Source organism: Vombatus ursinus, unplaced genomic scaffold (genome assembly GCF_900497805.2).
Source record: "Vombatus ursinus unplaced genomic scaffold, bare-nosed wombat genome assembly UNPS02014830.1, whole genome shotgun sequence".
Classification (NCBI taxonomy): domain Eukaryota; kingdom Metazoa; phylum Chordata; class Mammalia; order Diprotodontia; family Vombatidae; genus Vombatus; species Vombatus ursinus.
In genome coordinates this window covers 14,509,814-14,529,390 of record NW_020954608.1, presented here as the reverse complement: position 1 = coordinate 14,529,390, position 19,577 = coordinate 14,509,814, and the positions used below count along the sequence as shown (strand labels likewise).

The 19,577-nt window shown below is 37.7% G+C and overlaps 1 protein-coding gene across 2 annotated transcripts in view; it reads left to right on the top strand.

Moving 5' to 3' along the window:
• GSAP (gamma-secretase activating protein) overlaps positions 1–19,577 on the top strand; it is a 112,651-nt gene that overhangs the window by 47,356 nt on the left and 45,718 nt on the right. Inside the window, exons 13-19 of one of the 2 annotated variants that reach the window (XM_027838686.1) lie at positions 1,978–2,055; positions 4,983–5,060; positions 9,149–9,241; positions 9,357–9,574; positions 10,372–10,441; positions 11,105–11,187; positions 16,553–16,606. In XM_027838686.1, coding sequence (XP_027694487.1) covers positions 1,978–2,055; positions 4,983–5,060; positions 9,149–9,241; positions 9,357–9,574; positions 10,372–10,441; positions 11,105–11,187; positions 16,553–16,606 — 674 coding nt within the window. The remainder of the gene's footprint in view (positions 1–1,977; positions 2,056–4,982; positions 5,061–9,148; positions 9,242–9,356; positions 9,575–10,371; positions 10,442–11,104; positions 11,188–16,552; positions 16,607–19,577) is intronic. The other variant, XM_027838687.1, reaches the window with a different exon arrangement.

Genomic DNA, 19,577 nt, shown 5'->3' with positions numbered 1-19,577 from the left:
TGAGGATCCAGAAAGTTCTTGATAGTTTACAACAGTGGGATAAATCTAATAAGATAAAGTTCACTAGAGGTGGGTGCAAAGTCCTATGCTTGGGTTAAAAATATCAATTTTACAAGCACAGGAGCTGTGGCCAAATGACAGTTTATGTGAAAAAGATCAGAGACATTTAGTGTTTCGTAAGTTTGATATGAGTCAACCAAGTGGCATGGCAGTAAAAACAAAACAAAAAGCAAAAAAAATTCTTAGATTGCATTGAGAGGCATAGTATTCAGGACACAGGAAGGGATAGTTTCATGTAGCTTGCCCTGATCCAACCACGTCTGAAGCATTGTGTTCAGTTCTGGGAACTATATTTTAGGAAGTGCATTATTGGTGAAGAGGTTTGAGACCATAAAAGGACTGGTTAGACTGGATATTTAGCCTTGAGTAGAGATGAGGTATCTTAAATTATTTGAAGAGTTGACATATGGAAAATGGGGTAGACATATCCTGCATGATCCCAGAGGGTAGGACGAGGATAAAAAGCTTCCTAACAATTAGAGCTGTAATGGACAGCCTTGGGCAGTAATGAGGCCAGACTTATTTAGAGGAGCCTTCAAGAAAAGCCTGCATGATCCTTTGTCTGGCCTGTTGTCAAGGTATATCCTTTCAGGTATGGGTTGGATTAGGTGAAGTCTGAGGTCCCTTCCAGCTAAGAAATATATAATGCTTTGCTTTAATCTGTAATCATATTACAGATGAAGAAATTCCTTTACATACTTGTGAATGGCTTTTAACAACTCATGGAAAATTTGTGTCTGTTATTTAACCATTTACGTAAGTTATAAGCCGAACTTTTAAAATGTTCTTATCAAGGACATAAGGCAATTCACTCTTCTGAAGGCATTTCTCTTTGGGCAAGGGTGTGGGAGCCTTTGAGTTCCTTTGGTGACCAGGTCAGAGAGAATATAAGCACTTTCCTGCTTTCTATTGCATAGGGCCTGTGAGTGCAAATGTAACTTTAAAATACAGAATATGAACACGGAATTGTAAGTGTTTCAGTTTAAATGAAGTACCTAAACATCACACAAGTGAAGTCTGCTTATAAAGAGAGAACAAAAGTCTCAGTTGTTGGACAAGGCATTCAGTCTGTGGATTTTTTTTTTAAAGAAGAAAATAATAGGAAAAAACCTCCAATAAGATTAATGAGTTGTGGTATAGAAGCAGATAGTGCAAATTCATCTTTTTGTTTCTCAGACTGAGAATAGAATTATATCATTTCCAGGATTTGAAAAAAATCATGTGTCAGTTCACAGTATTTGTTGAATTCACTCTTTGTGTGAAGCATTATTCAAAGCATTGTGAAAAGTTAGAGGAAATGAAAAACATGAACTCAGTCATTATGTAGTCTAATGATGGATGCAGCACAAACATGAAAATGTAAAAATAAACCCAAGAGATAGTCGTATATAAAGCTGTAAACTATATTTAAAACCCATCAACTAGCTTAATATTCATCAAAACAATTGAATTTGTAGATTGTATGCAGTGGTGTGCTGGTAAATGTTTAAAAACTAGTTCTCAAAAAAATACATACACAACACCCTTTTAAATTTAATTTGCGTTATTAACATTTTCTTCATCACTTTCTTAAGTCTAGAAATCAGTGAAACAAGAAATCAAGCCTTGATTTGTAGCATATACCTATTTCCAAGGTATAAATGCTTATAATTAAAATTTAATAATCAGTTCTTACAAGCTGATTGCAGCTGGCTCCAACATACTGTTGGTTGGATGTCTGTTTACTTCTTTCCAGCTAAGGGTTATTTAACTGATAGTTTCTGCCCAGATTAGAGATGCTCAGTATAACAAAAGGGTATTTGTCTATAGAATGAGAGAACATCTAGAAAAGCATAACTTCAAGTAGTTCTGATTAACTGTATATTCTTGGGGATACAAATCTGTTTGTAATATCATTGTCTACTGTTTCCTTTCTAGGAAGTTTGTGTGTATGTTACAACAAGAAATCGGATGCTCAGGAGCAAGTTACATATTCAGTGTTTTACCTCCATAAAGGTACTTAACTGGATGTTTGTTGAATAAATTAAATCCCTACTATGTGCAGCGCATTGCCCAAGACTCTAGAGGAGACACTAAGATTATTTAGTTAGATTACCTCAAGGGGTTAGTTTACAAATTAAATGGAAGGGAACACATTTGTTAAACATCCATGATGTACCAGGCACTGTACTCAGCACTTTACAAATATTGTCTTACTTGATCCTCACGACAGCCTTGGGAGGTAGATGCTATTATTATCCCAATTTTACAGATGAGGAAACTAAGGCAGACAGAGGCTAAGTGACGTGCCCAGGGTCACAGTGCTAGTAAGTGTCTGAGCCTGGATTTGAACTCAGTTTATCCTGACCCCAGGCCCAGCGATCTGTCCTTTACATCTATCTATTTCACTTTGGCATAGGGTGATGACATTGATAAATGTAACATCGGTTAGAACATGTTAAATATAAAAAGGACATTGAACTTTGAGAAGTGAAGGAAAGATAATAATTTCCAGTTTTGTGAGAGACTGGAGGTGATGGTGGATCAGAAAAACCTTCATGGAAGAAGTAGTTATTAATGATGGGCCTTGCATAGCATATTTGGAATAAGAATAGGCATTTTGGGATAAGGGGGAAAATGTGAGAAAAGGCTTGGAGGGAGGAAAACATAAAATAATAATAATAATAATAATAGACACTTGTGTAACATGTTAAGGCTTATATCTTCACAACACCCCTAGGAGGTAGTTATTCTTATTCCCACTTTACAGATGAGAAAAGTGGTGCTCGTGGAATTAAAATGACTTTCCTAGTAACTAGTAAGTATCAGAGCTAGGTGTGGTCCAGCGGACTGCAAGTTTGTTTTTGGCCTATACTTTACTTTTATTTGTCTGTTTTGTCCAAAATAGTAGGAGGACCTTGAGGGTAGATTGAAAAAGTCTCATTATAAACACATTTTTTAGCCTTTCCAGTGTTTTCTAGTTTCTCAGTGTTGGTAGTTTTCGTATTAATGAATAACAGTTCTCTGAAGTACAGTAAGAAGGAATATTTAGTTATTGTTAATAATACTTTGGCCTTGCATAATTTTTTTTTGGACTAGAATAATGTTTCTTCAGATCTTGGGCCTACAAGTCATGCTAATAACATTACTGTTCTTCAGAAAGAGAGTCCAAATTTATTAGTATTTACTCCCTTATGGTTAAATGCCATTTGAGCAGCTAGGTGACAGTGGCTGGAACATTGGGATAGTGGATAGACTCATCATCTTGAGTTCAAATCCAGCCTCAGACACTCAGTAGCTGTGTGACCCTGGCAAGTCATTTAACCCTGTTTGTCTCAGTTTCCTCATCTGTAAAATGAGTTGGAGAAGGAAATGGCAAATCACTCCAGTATCTTTGCTAAGAAAACCCCAACTGGGGTCACAAAGAGTCAGGCATGACTGAAACAACGCAACAATAAAAAGTTGAATGCTGCCAACAGCTTCCCATGGTGGATAGAGGCTGGTCTCAAGGGTCAGAAAGGTCCTGACTCAAGTCCCATATCTGGCACATGCTAGCTGTGTGGCTCTAGGCAGTTTCTCAGGACTCTAGTACTCTAGGGTATAAGTTTCAGAGAAGGTGCCAGCCTGCATTGGGAAAGGGAGTTTCCTCACCTGGGAGTTCTCTTTATCAATGAAATCACAGGTCTAGTTCCTAGCACCTATAATTAAAAATGGATTCTTCCATCATCCAGTATATAATAGGTAAATTGATCAGTTTATTCCATCTAACAGGTAGGAAATCTGTGGCACAAAAGTCAGGAAATCAAGACATTTTTGAAACCTAGTCCAAAAATGCATTCATTAAATTGATTTAGAAGACAAGTGTATATCTAGCTGTCAACTATCAATTTAGAGGGGAATCAGTGCAAGGAACGTTACTAATTTATATATCCTGTACATAGTACAAGTTATGGCTAACTAATGATGGGTTGAATTAAAATAATTTTGGAGTAGATCTTAGTAAATCTTTTTGCATTTATCTGCACGGTTGCATTGGATCCAGCCATTGTGCAAGAGTTATATTACCATCTTAACCTTGAAGTCATTGCCAACAAACAAAAAAATTCTTTTTAGTTTTCCAAGATAAAAAAATATTTCCATAATAGAAGAGTAAAAGCAAATTAAGACCTCAATGTATTTGATAATATTTAAAATAATAAAATGACTTTACTTTTTATGGTTTAGAGCTATGGGAAAAGTTTTTGATAACTTAATTACATTTTAGAATTTAAAACCAATAATGAGGGAATCACCTGAAACATCAGGGTAAGGAAAATGGGGAATGAAACCTAGTAAACCCAGTATAATTGTGATTTCTGTTGAATGGTATGCCAGACTAGAAGTGAGACCCTTGGGGGAAGAAGAGAATAGTTTTATAGGGTCTTGTTGACCAAGGATCAACTATAGATAGCAGTGAATAATGGAATATATGTACATGTCCTTCAACTCATGGATATGGCCTAACAAGAAAATTATTTTTGCAAAGCCTTGATAAAACTAACTTCCTTTTCTTAAAAAAGTTTTCTTAAAACCCTTTCTTGGAAAATGCAGGATTTATGGTTGCCATAGGTTACCTTTATTCCCTGGGTCTTCTTTATGATCCCTCCCAAATTTATTCCCTAAGACCTACAGTAATGCTAAGTAACAGATAAGAGTTATGAGACCCCCCCCATAACTGTTTCCTTGTGTATATACTCAGAAGACAAGCTGAATGAATTGTTGAGTTTTAGAGGATAATATGGGACTGTAGAGCTAAATGCCATTGTTCTACTCTGTATTACATTTTACAAAATGCTTATAGTTTTTTACGTAGCAGTAGCTTTCTTATGTAGAAGTTTTAATGAATATTTATATTGTCATCTATTTTGTACTGCATAAGTAGGTCTCATATTTTATTTCCTTAGGGTATAGTAAGACCTTTGCTGCTGAGGTTGGGACACTGGAGTACCAATCAATGAAGAATATTACTTTTCTTAATCTAGGTAGGAGATTGGATTGCACCTTTCTTGTCATTTCCCTTCCTCCTGTCAAGTAGATGATATTTTCTAGTCTTCCAGAGAGCATTTTTTTTTCTAAATTCTGTAATTACACTGCCACTTTAGAACCGCTATTATTTCTACTGTAATCATTGACTTATGAAGACTCAGCCAAATCCCTGAAGGAGGTTAACCAGCTGGGAACATTTTGGGAAGAAGTCATTCTCCTTTTTATCTAGAAACTGGGCTGGATGGCCTCCTGTAATTTTAGAGTAATAGTCGTGAAAGGACCATACTGTGAATGCTTCTGATTTCTCAAGGGTAACATAAAAAATGTTAGCAACAAATAAGGTGTTCTCCAGCAGCCAATAGGAAATAAGTATAGAATCATATAGTCAGTGTATGTTATTCTTGGGACCATAAGAGACTTATAGAGCATTTGGAGTCACCTTTTCATCTTGGGGCTTTTCATCATATAGAATTTAGGAAAAGACATTTTTGGCATTAAGTTGAGTGTTTTTTTTAGAAGTGTAGGGATCAAATAACAGCTAGATGCTAGGCATTGCGGCACATGAGGCTAGTCTCTGCTATTGGGGAGGGAGAGGATGGTGAGTTCTGAAATACCTAAAGCTGATTGTGTGTCCACACAAGTCTGGCACCAATATGGTCAGTCTCCAGGAGCAGAGGGTCATTAGGCTACATAAAGAATGACAAATCAGCCTAGATGGGATATGGAGCCTGTGAAAGCTTCCCTGCTGATTAACTGTGGGATCAGGCTTGTGAGTGAGCTGCCTGTCCAGCTTGGGCAAATTAGGGAGGCTCTGTGTGTGTGTGTGTGTGTGTGTGTGTGTGTGTGGGTGTGGGTGTGGGTGTGTGTGTGACACACATGCACAGGCACAAGAAATACACACATGTAGACAGAGAGAGGCAGAGACAAAGATACGCTGGACTTGTTATTTTATTGATGAAAGGAATTCCCAGATGAGAAAACTTTCTCAACCAAAGCAGATTGGCACCTTCTCGGCATCTTATAGTCTTAGAGAGTTGCCTAGAACCTTAACCTTAACCTTAAGAGGTTAAGCAACTTGTCCAGGGTAGAAGAATCTGAAGGGAAAAATAAAGGCGGAGGTGTCTAATGTCTAGCTCTTTTCCATTCTTTCCCATTCCCTTAGAGAGGTAAGGCAGCCTGATTTAATAATGAAAGTTACTACTTGTAGTGGTAACTGTATTTATAAAATTAATGTGTCATATATGGGATATAGCAATTGCTTAAAAACTAATTCCACTCATGGTGCACTTGATACGTATAGGATGATGTTTTTTTCCCACAATTTGTTCATTTTCCTTCTTATGAAAAAAAGTCTTCATTTTCACATCACCCTGTATATCATTCACCATCCAACCCCACTCTTGTACACTCCCTTGTCTAAAGATAGTCAAGTAAAACCATCCAATGCAGCAAATGTGTCTGTCTTCCATCTGCCAATCTGGCTTGTGTAGCCAGTCAGTCATCTGGTTTCAATATTATTAATTGTATTAATTTTGGGTTCATTTGCCTTTTTTGTTGCTTTTATGTTATTATAATCTATTCCTTTAGTTCTGCTTATTTTCCTTTGTATTTTATTTGCTCATACAAGTCATCCCATGTTTCTCTTTTCATATTTGATATTTTTACAATACCATAATATCCCATTACATTAATATAACATAATTTGTTTATTCATCCCCCAAATAATGGGTACCCACTTTGCTTCCAGTTTTTGCTACCATAAAAATGTGCCTACAAATATTTTGGCACATGTGAAACCTATCTTTTTTCCCTTTGGCTTCTTTGGGGTTCATAACCATTTGTGAGATTGTTAGTCGACAAGAATTTATTGTTGTTCATCCTTCGTTCTCGAAGAGGACCAATGACATCATGAGGGTGGTGTTATGACTTGCCCATGAATTGGATTTTAAAGAAGGGAGAGCTGCACCAAGTTGTCAGCCGCACTCTCTTCTCCAGAGTCATAACTCTTACTATGGGCCACTCATTGTGCAATGTGCTGGGCATACAAAGAAAAACAAAACTAGTCCCTGCCCAGAAGGAGCTCACATTCTAATGGGGAAACACAACACAGAAATGACTAGGAACATTCAAGATATAGACAGAGTAATTGGAAGGTCCTAGCAGTTAGGGAGGAGGGAGTGGGGGTGGGGAACCCCAGGAAAGGTCTTCAGAAGGAGGGATTTGAGCTAAATCTTGAAATAAGCCTGGGAAACTTGCAGAGGGGAGGAGGGGGAGCATTGCAATCCACAGCTTTACCAACAGTGTATAGTGTGTTGCTATCTTCCAATTTGCTGGGTGTGAGATGAAGTCTCCAAGTTGTTTATTTTGTTTTTCTTATTAGTTACTTGGAGAAATCTCTCATACTTGTTAATAGAGTTCCATTCTTTTGAGAAGTGTTCAAAGTTCTTTGACTACTTATGCATTGAGGCTGGGAATGGATCTTTGTCTGATATGTGTGTGTTAAGTACCTATAGCTCTTGAATATCAAATTCCCATCGGCGATATTTATTGTAAAGATTTTTTTTCCCCTATCAAAATCAATTGCTTTCCTTCTTATTCTATATGTACTTATTTGAATAAAACCTTTCTAATATCATATAATCAAAATTAATTTATCTTTTGTGTTTGCTTCTGTATGGTTAAGAACTCTTTTCTTACCCATAATGGTGAAAGGTATCCCATCTGGTTCTCTTTTAGTTTTGTTTGTTTGTTTGTTTAACCTTTTATGTAAAAGTCATGGATCCATTTTGAATTTCTTGTGGTATGTGGTATAAGATCTTAAGAGGCAGTATGGTACAAGGGAAAGATCACTGATTCTGGAGTTCAAATGTCACTTCTGTCGCTTACCCTTTGTGTGACCTGGGCAAGGACCCTAAACTCCTTGGGCCTCAGTTTTTTTACATCTAAAATGAGAGGTTTGGACTAAATAGTCTCTGAGGTTTCTTTCAGCTCCTGCTCAATGATGCTTTGTTGGTCCAAATCTAATTTCTGCTAAGTTGCTTTCCAGCTTTCCCAGATATTCTTTTTTTTCCTTTTTCTTTTTTTTCTTTCTTTCCTTTTTTTTTTTTTTTTTTTTTTTTGGTGAGGCAATCAGGGTTAAGGTCACTCACTAGTGAGTATCATGTGTCTGAGGCCGCATTTGAACTCAGGTCCTCCTGACTCCAGGGCCAGTGCTCTCTCTATTGATTGTGCCACCTCACTGCCTCTTTCCCAGATATTCTTATAAAATAGGACCATCTTCCCAAAGTAATTTTAAGTTTTGGGTTGTATCAAACACGAGGAAAATTCAGTTGTTTCTGATTTTACCTCATCTACTGATCTATTTCTGTGTGTGGGGTGTGTGTGTGTGTGTGTGTGTGTGTGTGTGTGTGTGTTTTAAATCAGTACCAAGTAGTTCTGATGCATAATGCTTGTTTGGCTCTACAATTCTTGTTTTACAGCTGAGGAAACTGAGGCAGGAAACTAGCTGTCAGTAATCATAGTTATATTTTCAAATGATATTTCAGAAGATTCACCTGAGTTTTCCAGAAGAAACAACAACAACAACAAACACAACAGAAAGAAGAACCTAAGAGAGATGTTAATTTGGAAGAAATTATTGGACACACCCAAGAGTGCTGTATCTGGAGTCGGGAGAGGCCTGACACAAACGCCTCTCTGCTTTCTAGCTATAAGGCCATTGATTTAACTGTCAAAAAGGCGCATAAACACTGACACTTGATTTCTTCATCTGTAAAATGGGGCTCATAATACCTTTGTTGTAACTACCTTACAGTCTCAAATGAGGTTATTTTTTGTAAAGAGCTTCACAAAGTCTAAAGCACTATGTCATTAACCATCATTATTATTGTTGCCTTTATCTTCATCAAGTGGTTGGCTCTAAACTGATAAGATGGGCTGAAAGAGAGGTCTGTGGTTTTGTGATAATGATTACGAAAATAATGATCTGTCTACTGGGGTTAATGCCAGGTCCCTGAATTGATTTTCATCTGAAAGGTCCTGAACTGGTTGCCCAAAACAAACATAGTGTTTTTCTTTTTGACAGACTATTATGTGGCTGTTTACCTGCCTGGCCGTTTCTTTCATCTTCTTAACACTCAGCATCCTGATTTGATGTGCCATAGTCTGTTTCTCACAGGTACAGTGACAATTTTTTAAAATGGGCACCTCATGTTCAGCAGAATGGTGGTAGTGATGGTGGTGGTTTTCTGCCTTTGTTGATTCCATTTTTTTTTTCCTGCCTTCCTCCCTAGGAGAGAATGAAAAGATGAACTTGATTCCTGATGGCCCATTACAATCACTCTCAGGGGCCTTGGCTTGGGACTGGTGCTCTGGAAAGCTCTTTAGAGTGAACTTTAACCAAACATCTTTATTACATTTCCTACAGAACAGCCCTCTGGACTATGAGAGGTTGGCTGTGTTGCACTGTGTGCTTGCATGGGGCAGGAATCCAAAAGTCCTAGAAGTCCAGGTTAGAATGCAGCTTATATTTTAAAACCTAGACGTGGATTAGCAAACCCATGTGAATCTTCTTAGTAGTTGAAAATACACTTGCTATTTTTATTTGCCAGCTGCTAGTTGTGTTTCACCGCCTCTTCTCCTTACCATAGTCCTCCACTCTGTTCTCAAGTTTCCCAATTATAACACCTCCATTGAACTTCACTAAATAGTAGAATCATGAAGATGTGCCTACAATCTAGATCTTCGTTTTCCTTAATTAAATATCTATATGCCTATCACTGTCTGACATGCACACACACTAGATGTTCAATAAAATGATGAGGTTCTCAAAAATCTGTGTGACCAAGGTGATTATGATATGAGTGGGGCTGGGCATTTGCTCCATGTAAGAAATATACTAGAACTATGGACATAAATCATATGAATGTAACAAGACCCGTCACACCATGGAATTCAGTTTAAAGCAAGTCTCTCTTGGAAATCATCTAAGGGGATTTATTAGATAGATATATCAGAAGTACCTCATTTTCCTGGTAGATTATAAGCTTATTGAGAACAGGGACTATTTTTTTCTTTGTCATGGTGTCCTGGGAGTGCCTAATAGGATAAATACTTGCAGGATGAATGAATGAATTACAAAACAATTTCACCTCTAACAGAATCTTACATTATGGGCCTTTGAAGATGGCAAAGAAATGTTTTTTTTAAAATTCTAAATAGAATTATGAATTAAAATTATACGTATAACAAGTTGACTTGCCTTTAAAAATACCAACAGATTTTTTTTAACTTCTTAATTTTTTAAAGATTATTCAGTGGATTTTTGAGAACATGTGGACATGTCATGCATTTGATCCTATTCAGGAATTTTTAATTGGTAGGTATGGCTGATACTACAGTTTAAATATTTGATCTTTTGCTTCAGGGACACAGTAAATTGATGATGCTTCAGTCTGTTGTATTAATGCTTAGGAATGTTTTTACTTTGGCTGTTGTAGTCAGTGGCTAATTAAATTTCATTCTCCCGTGACTAGGTGGCAATCAATAGCTATTCAGAGATCGATGAGATGTGATCCTAGTTCAGAAGCTTGTGTCAATGATTTTTTATAAGGTGTAATCTTCTTAGGATAGCCATGAGCTGCTTTCATAAAGATAGCATAAAATTCCTGTGTTATTTTGCTTTATGTGAGCATCAAGTAATTTGCAAAAAATATGTTTATTATATATATTTATTTTTAAAATTTTATTTTCAATTCACAGAGCAAAACAAGCATTAAAATATATTTATTATATAGTTATAACTCTATATTATATAGTTATATATACTATGTAATATATATTACGTAGTTATAACTATAGATAGCTTATACTTAAGAAATGATCTAAAAGAGCACAGTTTTCAAAATATAATAAATAGCTAAAATCAACATGTTGGACAGTTTTTAGAGGTGGGGAAGAGGCCGTGGAAAATATGTTTCTCTGATGATTTGCAGCTTCCTCTGTACTGTTATTATTAAACACTCCTTTTTTATCCATCCAGCCTCCTTATACTGGAAATTCTGTCTGGATATAAGTAACATGGATAAACTTCTTCCACATTCCTCATTACGTTCCTGGAATACAGTAAGTCAGCATAGTTTCTAATGGCTGTGATACTAAGACATTTTTATAATACACTTAGTCTAAGAGCAATGGGACTTGATTTCATTGTAGTTGCTGAGGAGCTGTAGGAATGGCAACGCTCTGAGACTTCTTGCACTCTGCCATTCAGCAGTTGTGCCAGTGACATTATTGTTTTGTGTATTCTTTTGTCCCATAAGGCAATCCTGAAGTCTAACAAAGACTTCATATGTAAATCCATTCCCAAAGTTCCCAAAGCTTCAATTTGATAAGGCCCAAATGAATAAGGCTCAGTAACTTATAAAAATGCATCCATTGGTGGAGTGTCAAGATGGGAAACTTTTATAAAGCAAACCCAATCCAACCAAACATTTTCCTCTTGCCTGTCAGCACCCTTTTCCTATCAGGAAATCTAAATGAAGAGGTTAGACTCTTTCTCTTGGGGCACACTGTAACACACTGGCGATTTGTGGGACTAGACAACTAAAAAATTTGTGTCTGAAAGCTGCCCTGCTTCTTCTCCTGTTGAATTTATATGTCAAGGCTGAACTGTTAGTTTTTGAGCCAAAGATTAATGCAAAGAAGGCGAAAGGTTACCATTTGAGGTAACCAAGGAGTTGAGAATATTGTAATGACTTTAATATTAACTCTTCGCATTTAATATTCTTAGAATTAGTACTGGAAAGGACTTCAAAGTTCATCTAATTCAACACTCATTTTACAAGAAAGGGAAACTGAGGCACAGGGAGGTTATGAATTGCCCGAGGTCACACTGGTAGTGACAGAGATAGGATTTGAACCTAGGCACTATGAACCAAAATACAGCACTCTTTCCATACCAGGTAGCAATTCCATTCAACATTTATTATCTATCTTCTATGGAACATGAATGGGAGACAGTGAATAGTTTAGTTTGGCTGGGATATAAAGTGTGCAGAAGGGAATTGTAAGAGAAAATGCCCATAAAACATAGACATTAGGGCAGGTAGGTGGCACAGTGGACAGAGTCAGGAGGACCTAAGTTCAAATCTAGCCCCAGACACTTAGCTGTGTGACCCTGGGCAAGTCACTTAACCCCAATTACCTCAAAAGAACAAACAAACAAAAAAAAATAGACATCTTGAGAGCAGAAACTGGTTTTCATTTTTCATTTGTTTCCTCAGGGCCTTATATGTAGTAGGTTCTTAAGAGAAAGTTCATAGAATCGTAGACGGAGATCTGAAAGCAACTGTAGAAGCCATCTGTTCCAACCCCCTCATTACATGTGAGGAAACTGAGGCACAGAGAGATGAAGTAACTTGCTCAGACATTAAGTATCTGAGGCTGGATTTCCACCCAGATCTTCCTGACCACAAATCCCAGCACTCTATTCATTACTACACATTATTTCTAACTGAATTAGAGTTTGTTGACTGACTTGGTGTCCGGGTTGTGAAGAGCCTCAAATGCCAGGTTAAGTAGCTTAAACTGGATTCATGGGGCAAGAGGGAGTCAGTTTGAGGAGAGAAGATTTAGTCTATCAAAATAGTCCCTGAAAAGTAAATACTAGCTATGTTTGAAGCAAAATGGAAAAGAAGTTAATCTCTAAACTATTCAAACTTTTGTGGAGGCCTAATGTTTGTACTTTTCTGAAAGCCCTTCTTTCCACTTCAGACTGTATTTATACAGTTGCCAACCTCTTAATCTGTGTGGTGCAATTTTTCCCCTACCACTCTGTCCTTTCATCCCTTTTATTTAACTTCAATCTCAAAATAAATGCAGAATCTGTAGCAATGCAACAGGAAGTTTACAGGTTAAACCACATGGAAGCTAGAAAATGTGTGATCTTTGTCCTTCCCTATCCACCCCACTTATTCCCTCCATGTTGTTGTTAGTTAGAACTGATTTTTTTAAAGTACCTCATTATCAGTGCCGGGGATGCAGAGAAACAGAGAGAGGTTAACTTACCCACATAATTTCACATATAGATGTCTTAGCTGGATGTCATCTGAGTGAATTGCCTTAGGGAAAAGAGCCTTTGGCTTCTGTGGATAAAGGAGAATGATGGTTTGTAGTTAATATCTCCCTTGGTCAGGGTCTGGGTCCCTCCATCGTTCCTGGGAAAATGAGAAGTCAGAGTATAATACACATAAAAGAAATGTGACTTCACAATTTGCATATGCTAAGAAATTTGCTTAGAAAACCACTTAGAACCACTTTCCAGTTTAAGGGCTAATGTATTACTTTAAATGGCTTGTCTTTAGCAATTATAGACATTGGTTGACCTCTTATTTCCTCAATTTGTAAATGTGCATAATGCTGCCTGGGCACTTGGTAAATATGCAATAAATAAAGATTTGTTGGTTTATGGCCACAGCAGAAGTGATAGGTTCACCTTTCTTCTATGTGGCGACATAAAAAAGAATACTGTAATACTGTACTTGTAAGGATGCCAAAGAATATGGTGCCTTTTGTACCCACAGAAGAAAGATAATGCTGTAGTTTGGTGGCATACAAGAAAGAGTGTTGGACCTGAAGTCAAGAAAACTTGAGTTCAAATGTGACCTCAGACACTTACTAGTTGTATGATACTGGGCAAGTCACTTAACCTCTGTCTACCTCAGTTTCCTTATCTGTAAAATGGGAATAATCATAGCACCTACCTCCCAGGGTTGTTGTGAGGCAATGTACAGTGAGATAATATTTATAAAGTGCTTTGCAAACCTTTAAGTGCTACATAAATGCTAATTACTACTATTATTATATTCTCCAACAGTTTTAGAGATAATAAGATTTGCTATCATTAGGTTTTAATTTTTGTTCAGCTGTTTCAGTTGTGTCTGACTCTTTGTGACCTCATTTGGGGTTTTCTTGGCAAAGATATTGGAGAGGTTAGCCATTTTCTTCTCCAGTTCATTTTACAGATGAGCAAACTGAGGCAAACAAGGTTAAGTGACCTGCCCAGAGTCACATAGCTAGTAAATGTCTGCAACCAGATTTGAAGTCAGGGAGCTGAGTCTTTTTGACTCTAGGTCTGGCACCCTGTCCACTGTTCTACCTAGCTGCTCTTGTCTTTAGGTAGGAATATTATAAATTATTTGAAGCCATGGTGAGATTTTAATGCCTTTTTTTTTAAAGTATCCCCCAGATTAGTCTAGTAGGTTATGATAGATCAATTTCTGTCGCAATTCTTTTGTCTCACTTTGGTTCCTTAAGCCACTGGAACATTTTGTATAGGTGTTTGCTCTGCTTGTACTCCCACTACATAACGCAGTGCCTGGAAGATAGGTCCTTAAGAAATTCCCGCTGATTGGTCAATTAACTGACCTGTAAACTGGGATGCATTGTTTCTCCAGAATGTTGTGTGCCAGTAATATCAGTTGTAAGTATTTAAGTTCTAATTGACAACTATTATTGGTAGTATATAATATTTACTTCCAAATTGTTTTTTTTAATCTTTCATCAAAAATATTTTTTAACAAATGGACTAAAAATAGTTTTATGACATGTAATTAAAATAAAGCATACTTTTGGGGGGAATTTGAAATGAGGTACATTTCTATAGTAAACCTTTTATTGTAATTTTTGTTTTAATTCTATTTAACAGAATTCTATTGTTTAGTCTCCCTAGGATTAACTTGTGTGGTATGTTTGCTATGATAATGAGGTACTAGCTATGTCTGAATAGCTCTTTACTTTAGGTGTTATGGTAGAGGATGCTTTAACCTGAGAAGTCTTACCATTAACAACAGAGGAAACGTGGTAGAATGATTAGGCAAGGACATAAATTAAAAATCTTATCTTTGCTTCTTACTATCTGAATAATCTTGAACTAACCTCTCTAGGCCTCATTTTCTTCTCTGTAAAATTAGGGAGTTGATCTAGGTGCTCTCTAAGGTACTTAAGGCATTTGGGTGGCCAGTGGGTAAATGCTGGGGCGGGAGTGAGGAGGCCTGAGTTCAAATCCAGCCTCAGATACTTACTAGCTGTGTGATTTTGAGTAAGTCATTTAACCACTGTCTGCTTCAGTTTCCTCATCTGTCTGATGGGGCTAATTATGGCACCTATCTCCCAAGGTTGTTGTGAGGGGCAAATGAGACAATAATTATAAAGCTCTTAGGAAAGTACCTGGCACATTGTAAGAACTATATTGTTGTTGTTCAGTTGTTTTAGACTTGTCTGACTCTTTATGACCCCATCTGGGGTTTTCTTGGCAAAGATGGTAGAGTGGTTTACCATTTCCTTCTCTAGTTCATGTTATAGATGAAGAAACTAAGGTAAACAGGATTAACCGACATGCCCAGAGTCACACAGCTAATAAGTGTGGGAGGCCGGATTTGAACACAGACCCTTTATGAGCTTTATAAAAGTTAGCTAATACAACAACAACTAGTAGTAGTAGTACTACCACTACCACCACTACCACCACCACCACCACCACTACTACCACTACTACTACCATCACCACTACCACTGCTACTACTACCACTACTACCTCTGCTACTACTACCACTACTACTACTACTGCTACTACTACTACTACTACTATGACTACTACTATGACTACTACTACTACTACTACTACCACCACTACTATTACTACTGCTATTACTACTACTACTACTACGACTACCATTACTTCTTTCCAGCTCCAAATATTTTCCGTTAAAGTTTACTCAAGATGTGAGGTTCCTTAGAACACAGGTATGGGACAATTTTAATGAATATATGATAACATAAACAAGAACAGAGAGGAAATAGTGAGAATCTTTATAGACAGACAATGCTTTCTCTTGATTTTATGACTATGTTTCCTGTTTGTATAGTTCCTAAACCATTCGATGAAGGGAATGTAACCTGCCTCTTTTTTTTTTGTTTGTTTATTGTTTTTGTTTTTTTTACAAGGCAATTGGAGTTAAATGACTTGCCTAGGGTCACATAGCTAGTAGGTGTCAGGTATCTGTGGTCAGGTTTGAACTTAGGTCCTCCTGACTCCAGGGACAGTGTGCCACTGTGCCACCCAGCTGCCCCAAACCCACCTCATTTGCTTGCAAAATTGATATACTAAAAAAATTTGTACACGGTACCATGTTAAAAATTGACTGTTTTCTCTGTCTTTTAAAATATATATTCTTTAAAAAGCAGTCTAGGTTGTCAATTATTTTAATCCTGAATTGGGAGAACATTTCCTTGTCTGACCTCAAAGATAAACTATTTTCAGCTTCTTCTGGGTAGAGATTAGAAAATTATATGATGTTTAGCCTGAGCTCTGCTCAAAGCAAATGATGCAGTCTCTCATCTATGTCAAAGCATGAAAAGCACTTCAAGCAACCTTCAACTTGTGGTGAATTGGTGTTAATGGAAATTTAACAATTTTCTCTGACTATAGGAAATTCCAGGAGTAACCTCAGTGGCAGAAGAGATCTTGTTACCTCTAATGAAGGTAAGGCCCTGGTGGTGATCTGAAATGTAAAGTGAATGACCTTGTCTCTTTTCAAGGTTGACAATGAAAGGTTATAAGAAGCTTAACAGGTTTGGTCCAGGATGGAACAGGGGAGACCCCCTGCTCAGTTTGAACTGATGAGTGCCTACTCTGTGTAGCACCATAACCTTATTTTTTTAGGCTATAAATAGTAATATCTTTTTCTATAATTACATGTGAAAACAATTTTTTAACATTCTTTTCTTAAAGTTTTGAGTTTCAAATTCCATCTTTACCTCCTTCCTTTGCTCCCTCTCTGAAGTTGTAAGCAATCTGATATAGATTATACAAGCACCATAACCTTTTGAAAGTTACTGTATTAAAGACAGAAGAGAATATCTAGTTTACCTCAACCCGTCAGTCGCTAATATTTATATAGCACTTACTATGTACTCGGCACTGTGCTAAATAAATACTTTATAATTATTGTCTCATTTGACCCTCACAAAAACTGTGGGAGGTAGGTGCTATTATTAGTCCCATTTTACAGATGACAAAACTGAGGTTAAATGACTTGCCTAGAGTCACACAGCTTCTAAGTATCTGAGGTCAAATTTGAACTCAGGTTTTCCTGACTCCAGGCCTGGTGCTGTATCCACCTCACTGCTACTCTTACTTTTGTGAACTTCTAGGCCTTGCCAAAATGGTATGTTTGTGAGCTTAACTTATGGGGCCTGTTCACCAGCTTAGCTCTTATGGCCATTCCCCCCTTTCCCCACATTTGGCTGCTCCTTTTTCCTATCTTTACATCCAATTAGATAATAGGAACCACTGGATGTAGAGGAGTTGATGCCCCTATTAATTTTTTTTTTTTAAGGCAGTCGGGGTTAAGTGACTTGCCCAGGTTCACACAGCTAGTAAGTGTCAAGTGTCTGAGGCTAGATTTGAACTCAGGTTCTCCTGATTCTAAGGCTGGAGCACTATCCACTGCGCCACCTAGCTGCCCCATCTTGCCCCTATCAAATTAAGCATTAGTGTCTACTTCATGCTTGTTTTTCCTTTCTCTGCCCTCTTCCACGCCATTTCCCATATGTCCATCTTAGGCATCTTACAAATGATCACAGACACCGAAGTTAGGACCTACCAGCTCCCTTCTCATCACAAGGGCAGCTTGTCAGTGTGTTCAGAAATTGTAAATCGTGCCTTACGATCTGGAACCAGGCATCTCGCACACCCCTTCCTGCCCATGAACTACATCTATTCACGTCTCTGGAATCCAGTGGTTTCAGAAGGATTGTCAAGCACAATAGATAGAGGGAGGGAGTACAGAAGGATACGTATGTAATTAAAAGCTAGGGAATATTTTAGCAGAGTTTCCTTGAAGATCCTTTGTTGTTTTTGGCAGTGCCTCCGGTTAATTATAGGCTGGCGTGTACTGGGAAATCTCAATTTCTGGCAGTAAGCAGCGCATGTCAGCTCACTGTTCTTTCTTCTGTTATTGACTTTTGATTCTTTTGGACACAGTAATATTAGACCAGGACCTAGACAGCTGGCGGGAAAGCTGGGAAGTGTTTGAGGTCACTGTGATGCAGTGGGGTGGGAAAACAGCAGCTGGGGGAAGGGTTTGGCAGTTATGATTTTTGGTTCCCGAGAGGGGAACTGAAGCATGGACAGAAAAGCTATGTTACTGGGCACAAGTGTGGATAGCTGATGCCCTACTATGGACTGCGCTGGGAGGGGTGCCAGGGAAGAGAAGGAGGAATAAAAATTTGTTTGACAGCTTCCCACCCATCAGTGTATTCTGTAACAAATGGCATTAGTCCTGCCTGGAGGGGAAAAAAGTGAATTATTTTTACGTTTTCTACTATGTTCCCTTGCCACTCCCTGCTTTTCCCCACCTCTTTTTTTCTTTTTCTCCTTTTCTTCCTTTTCACTCATTCTCAGAAACAAAGGCTTTTAACAATACAGCTCCAAATATTTTATTAGTTATTGTTTCCCAACTATTTTTATTCCTAAGGGAGACATGATGCTAGCCATTCTTGTAGCTGGGGTACGTTCTAAGAGCTATGCCCTCCCTTTCCTTTCCTGTCCCCATTTTAACACAGGGTTAGGAGTAGGGTAGGAGTTGGTACAAAGACTGGCCCAAGTCAGAACTGGTAGGAGAGGTTGTAAATTGGATGCCTTCTCCTTTAAAGTTGTCTGCCATTCAATATCTGAGACTTAAACTAGTGGTATTAAGGTCTGGAGGCATTTAGTCTTGGGATCCCCTACCTACTTCTCCAGTGCTGGGTCCTGGAATTACTTTTCCTTAATACATCAGTAAAATGAGAAGGCTGTACTTGAATGAACCTAAGGCCCATTTCAGCTTTAAATCTGTATATAGTGTAGTTGCATTTCATTCTGAGTTGCTTTTTTCTTTGCTTATAATTTGAAATTAACAAATACCAAATAAAATGAGCATATTTATATACATAATAGAATAGAAAGATTCTACATGAACCTGCAGATCTCTATTATATATAGGTTACTTTTCTTTCTTTTTTCTTCCTTTCTTTCTTCCTTTCTTTCACTTTCTTTCTTTCTCCCTTTGTCTCTTCCTCCCTTCCTTCTTTCTTTCTTTCTTTCCTCCTTCCTTTCTTTCCTTCTTTCTCCCTCTCTCCCTCTCCCTTTCTCAATTTCTTTCTTTCTCTCTTTCTCCCTTCATCCCTCCCTCCCTCCATTCCTTCCTTTCTCCCTTCTTTCCATTTTCTTTCTTCCTTCTTTCCTAACTTCCTTCCTTTCCTTCTTCTTCCTCCCTCCCTCTTTCTCTATTTCTCCCTTCCTCCCTCCTTCCCTTCCTCTTTTCTTTCCCCCTCCTTCCTTTCTTTCCTTCTTTCTCACTCTCTCTCTTTTTCTCTTCCTTCCTTCCTTTCCTTCTTTCTATTCCCTCTTTCTCTCTTTCTTCCTCCTTTCCTTTCCTTTCCTTTCCTTTCCTTTCCTTTCCTTTCCTTTC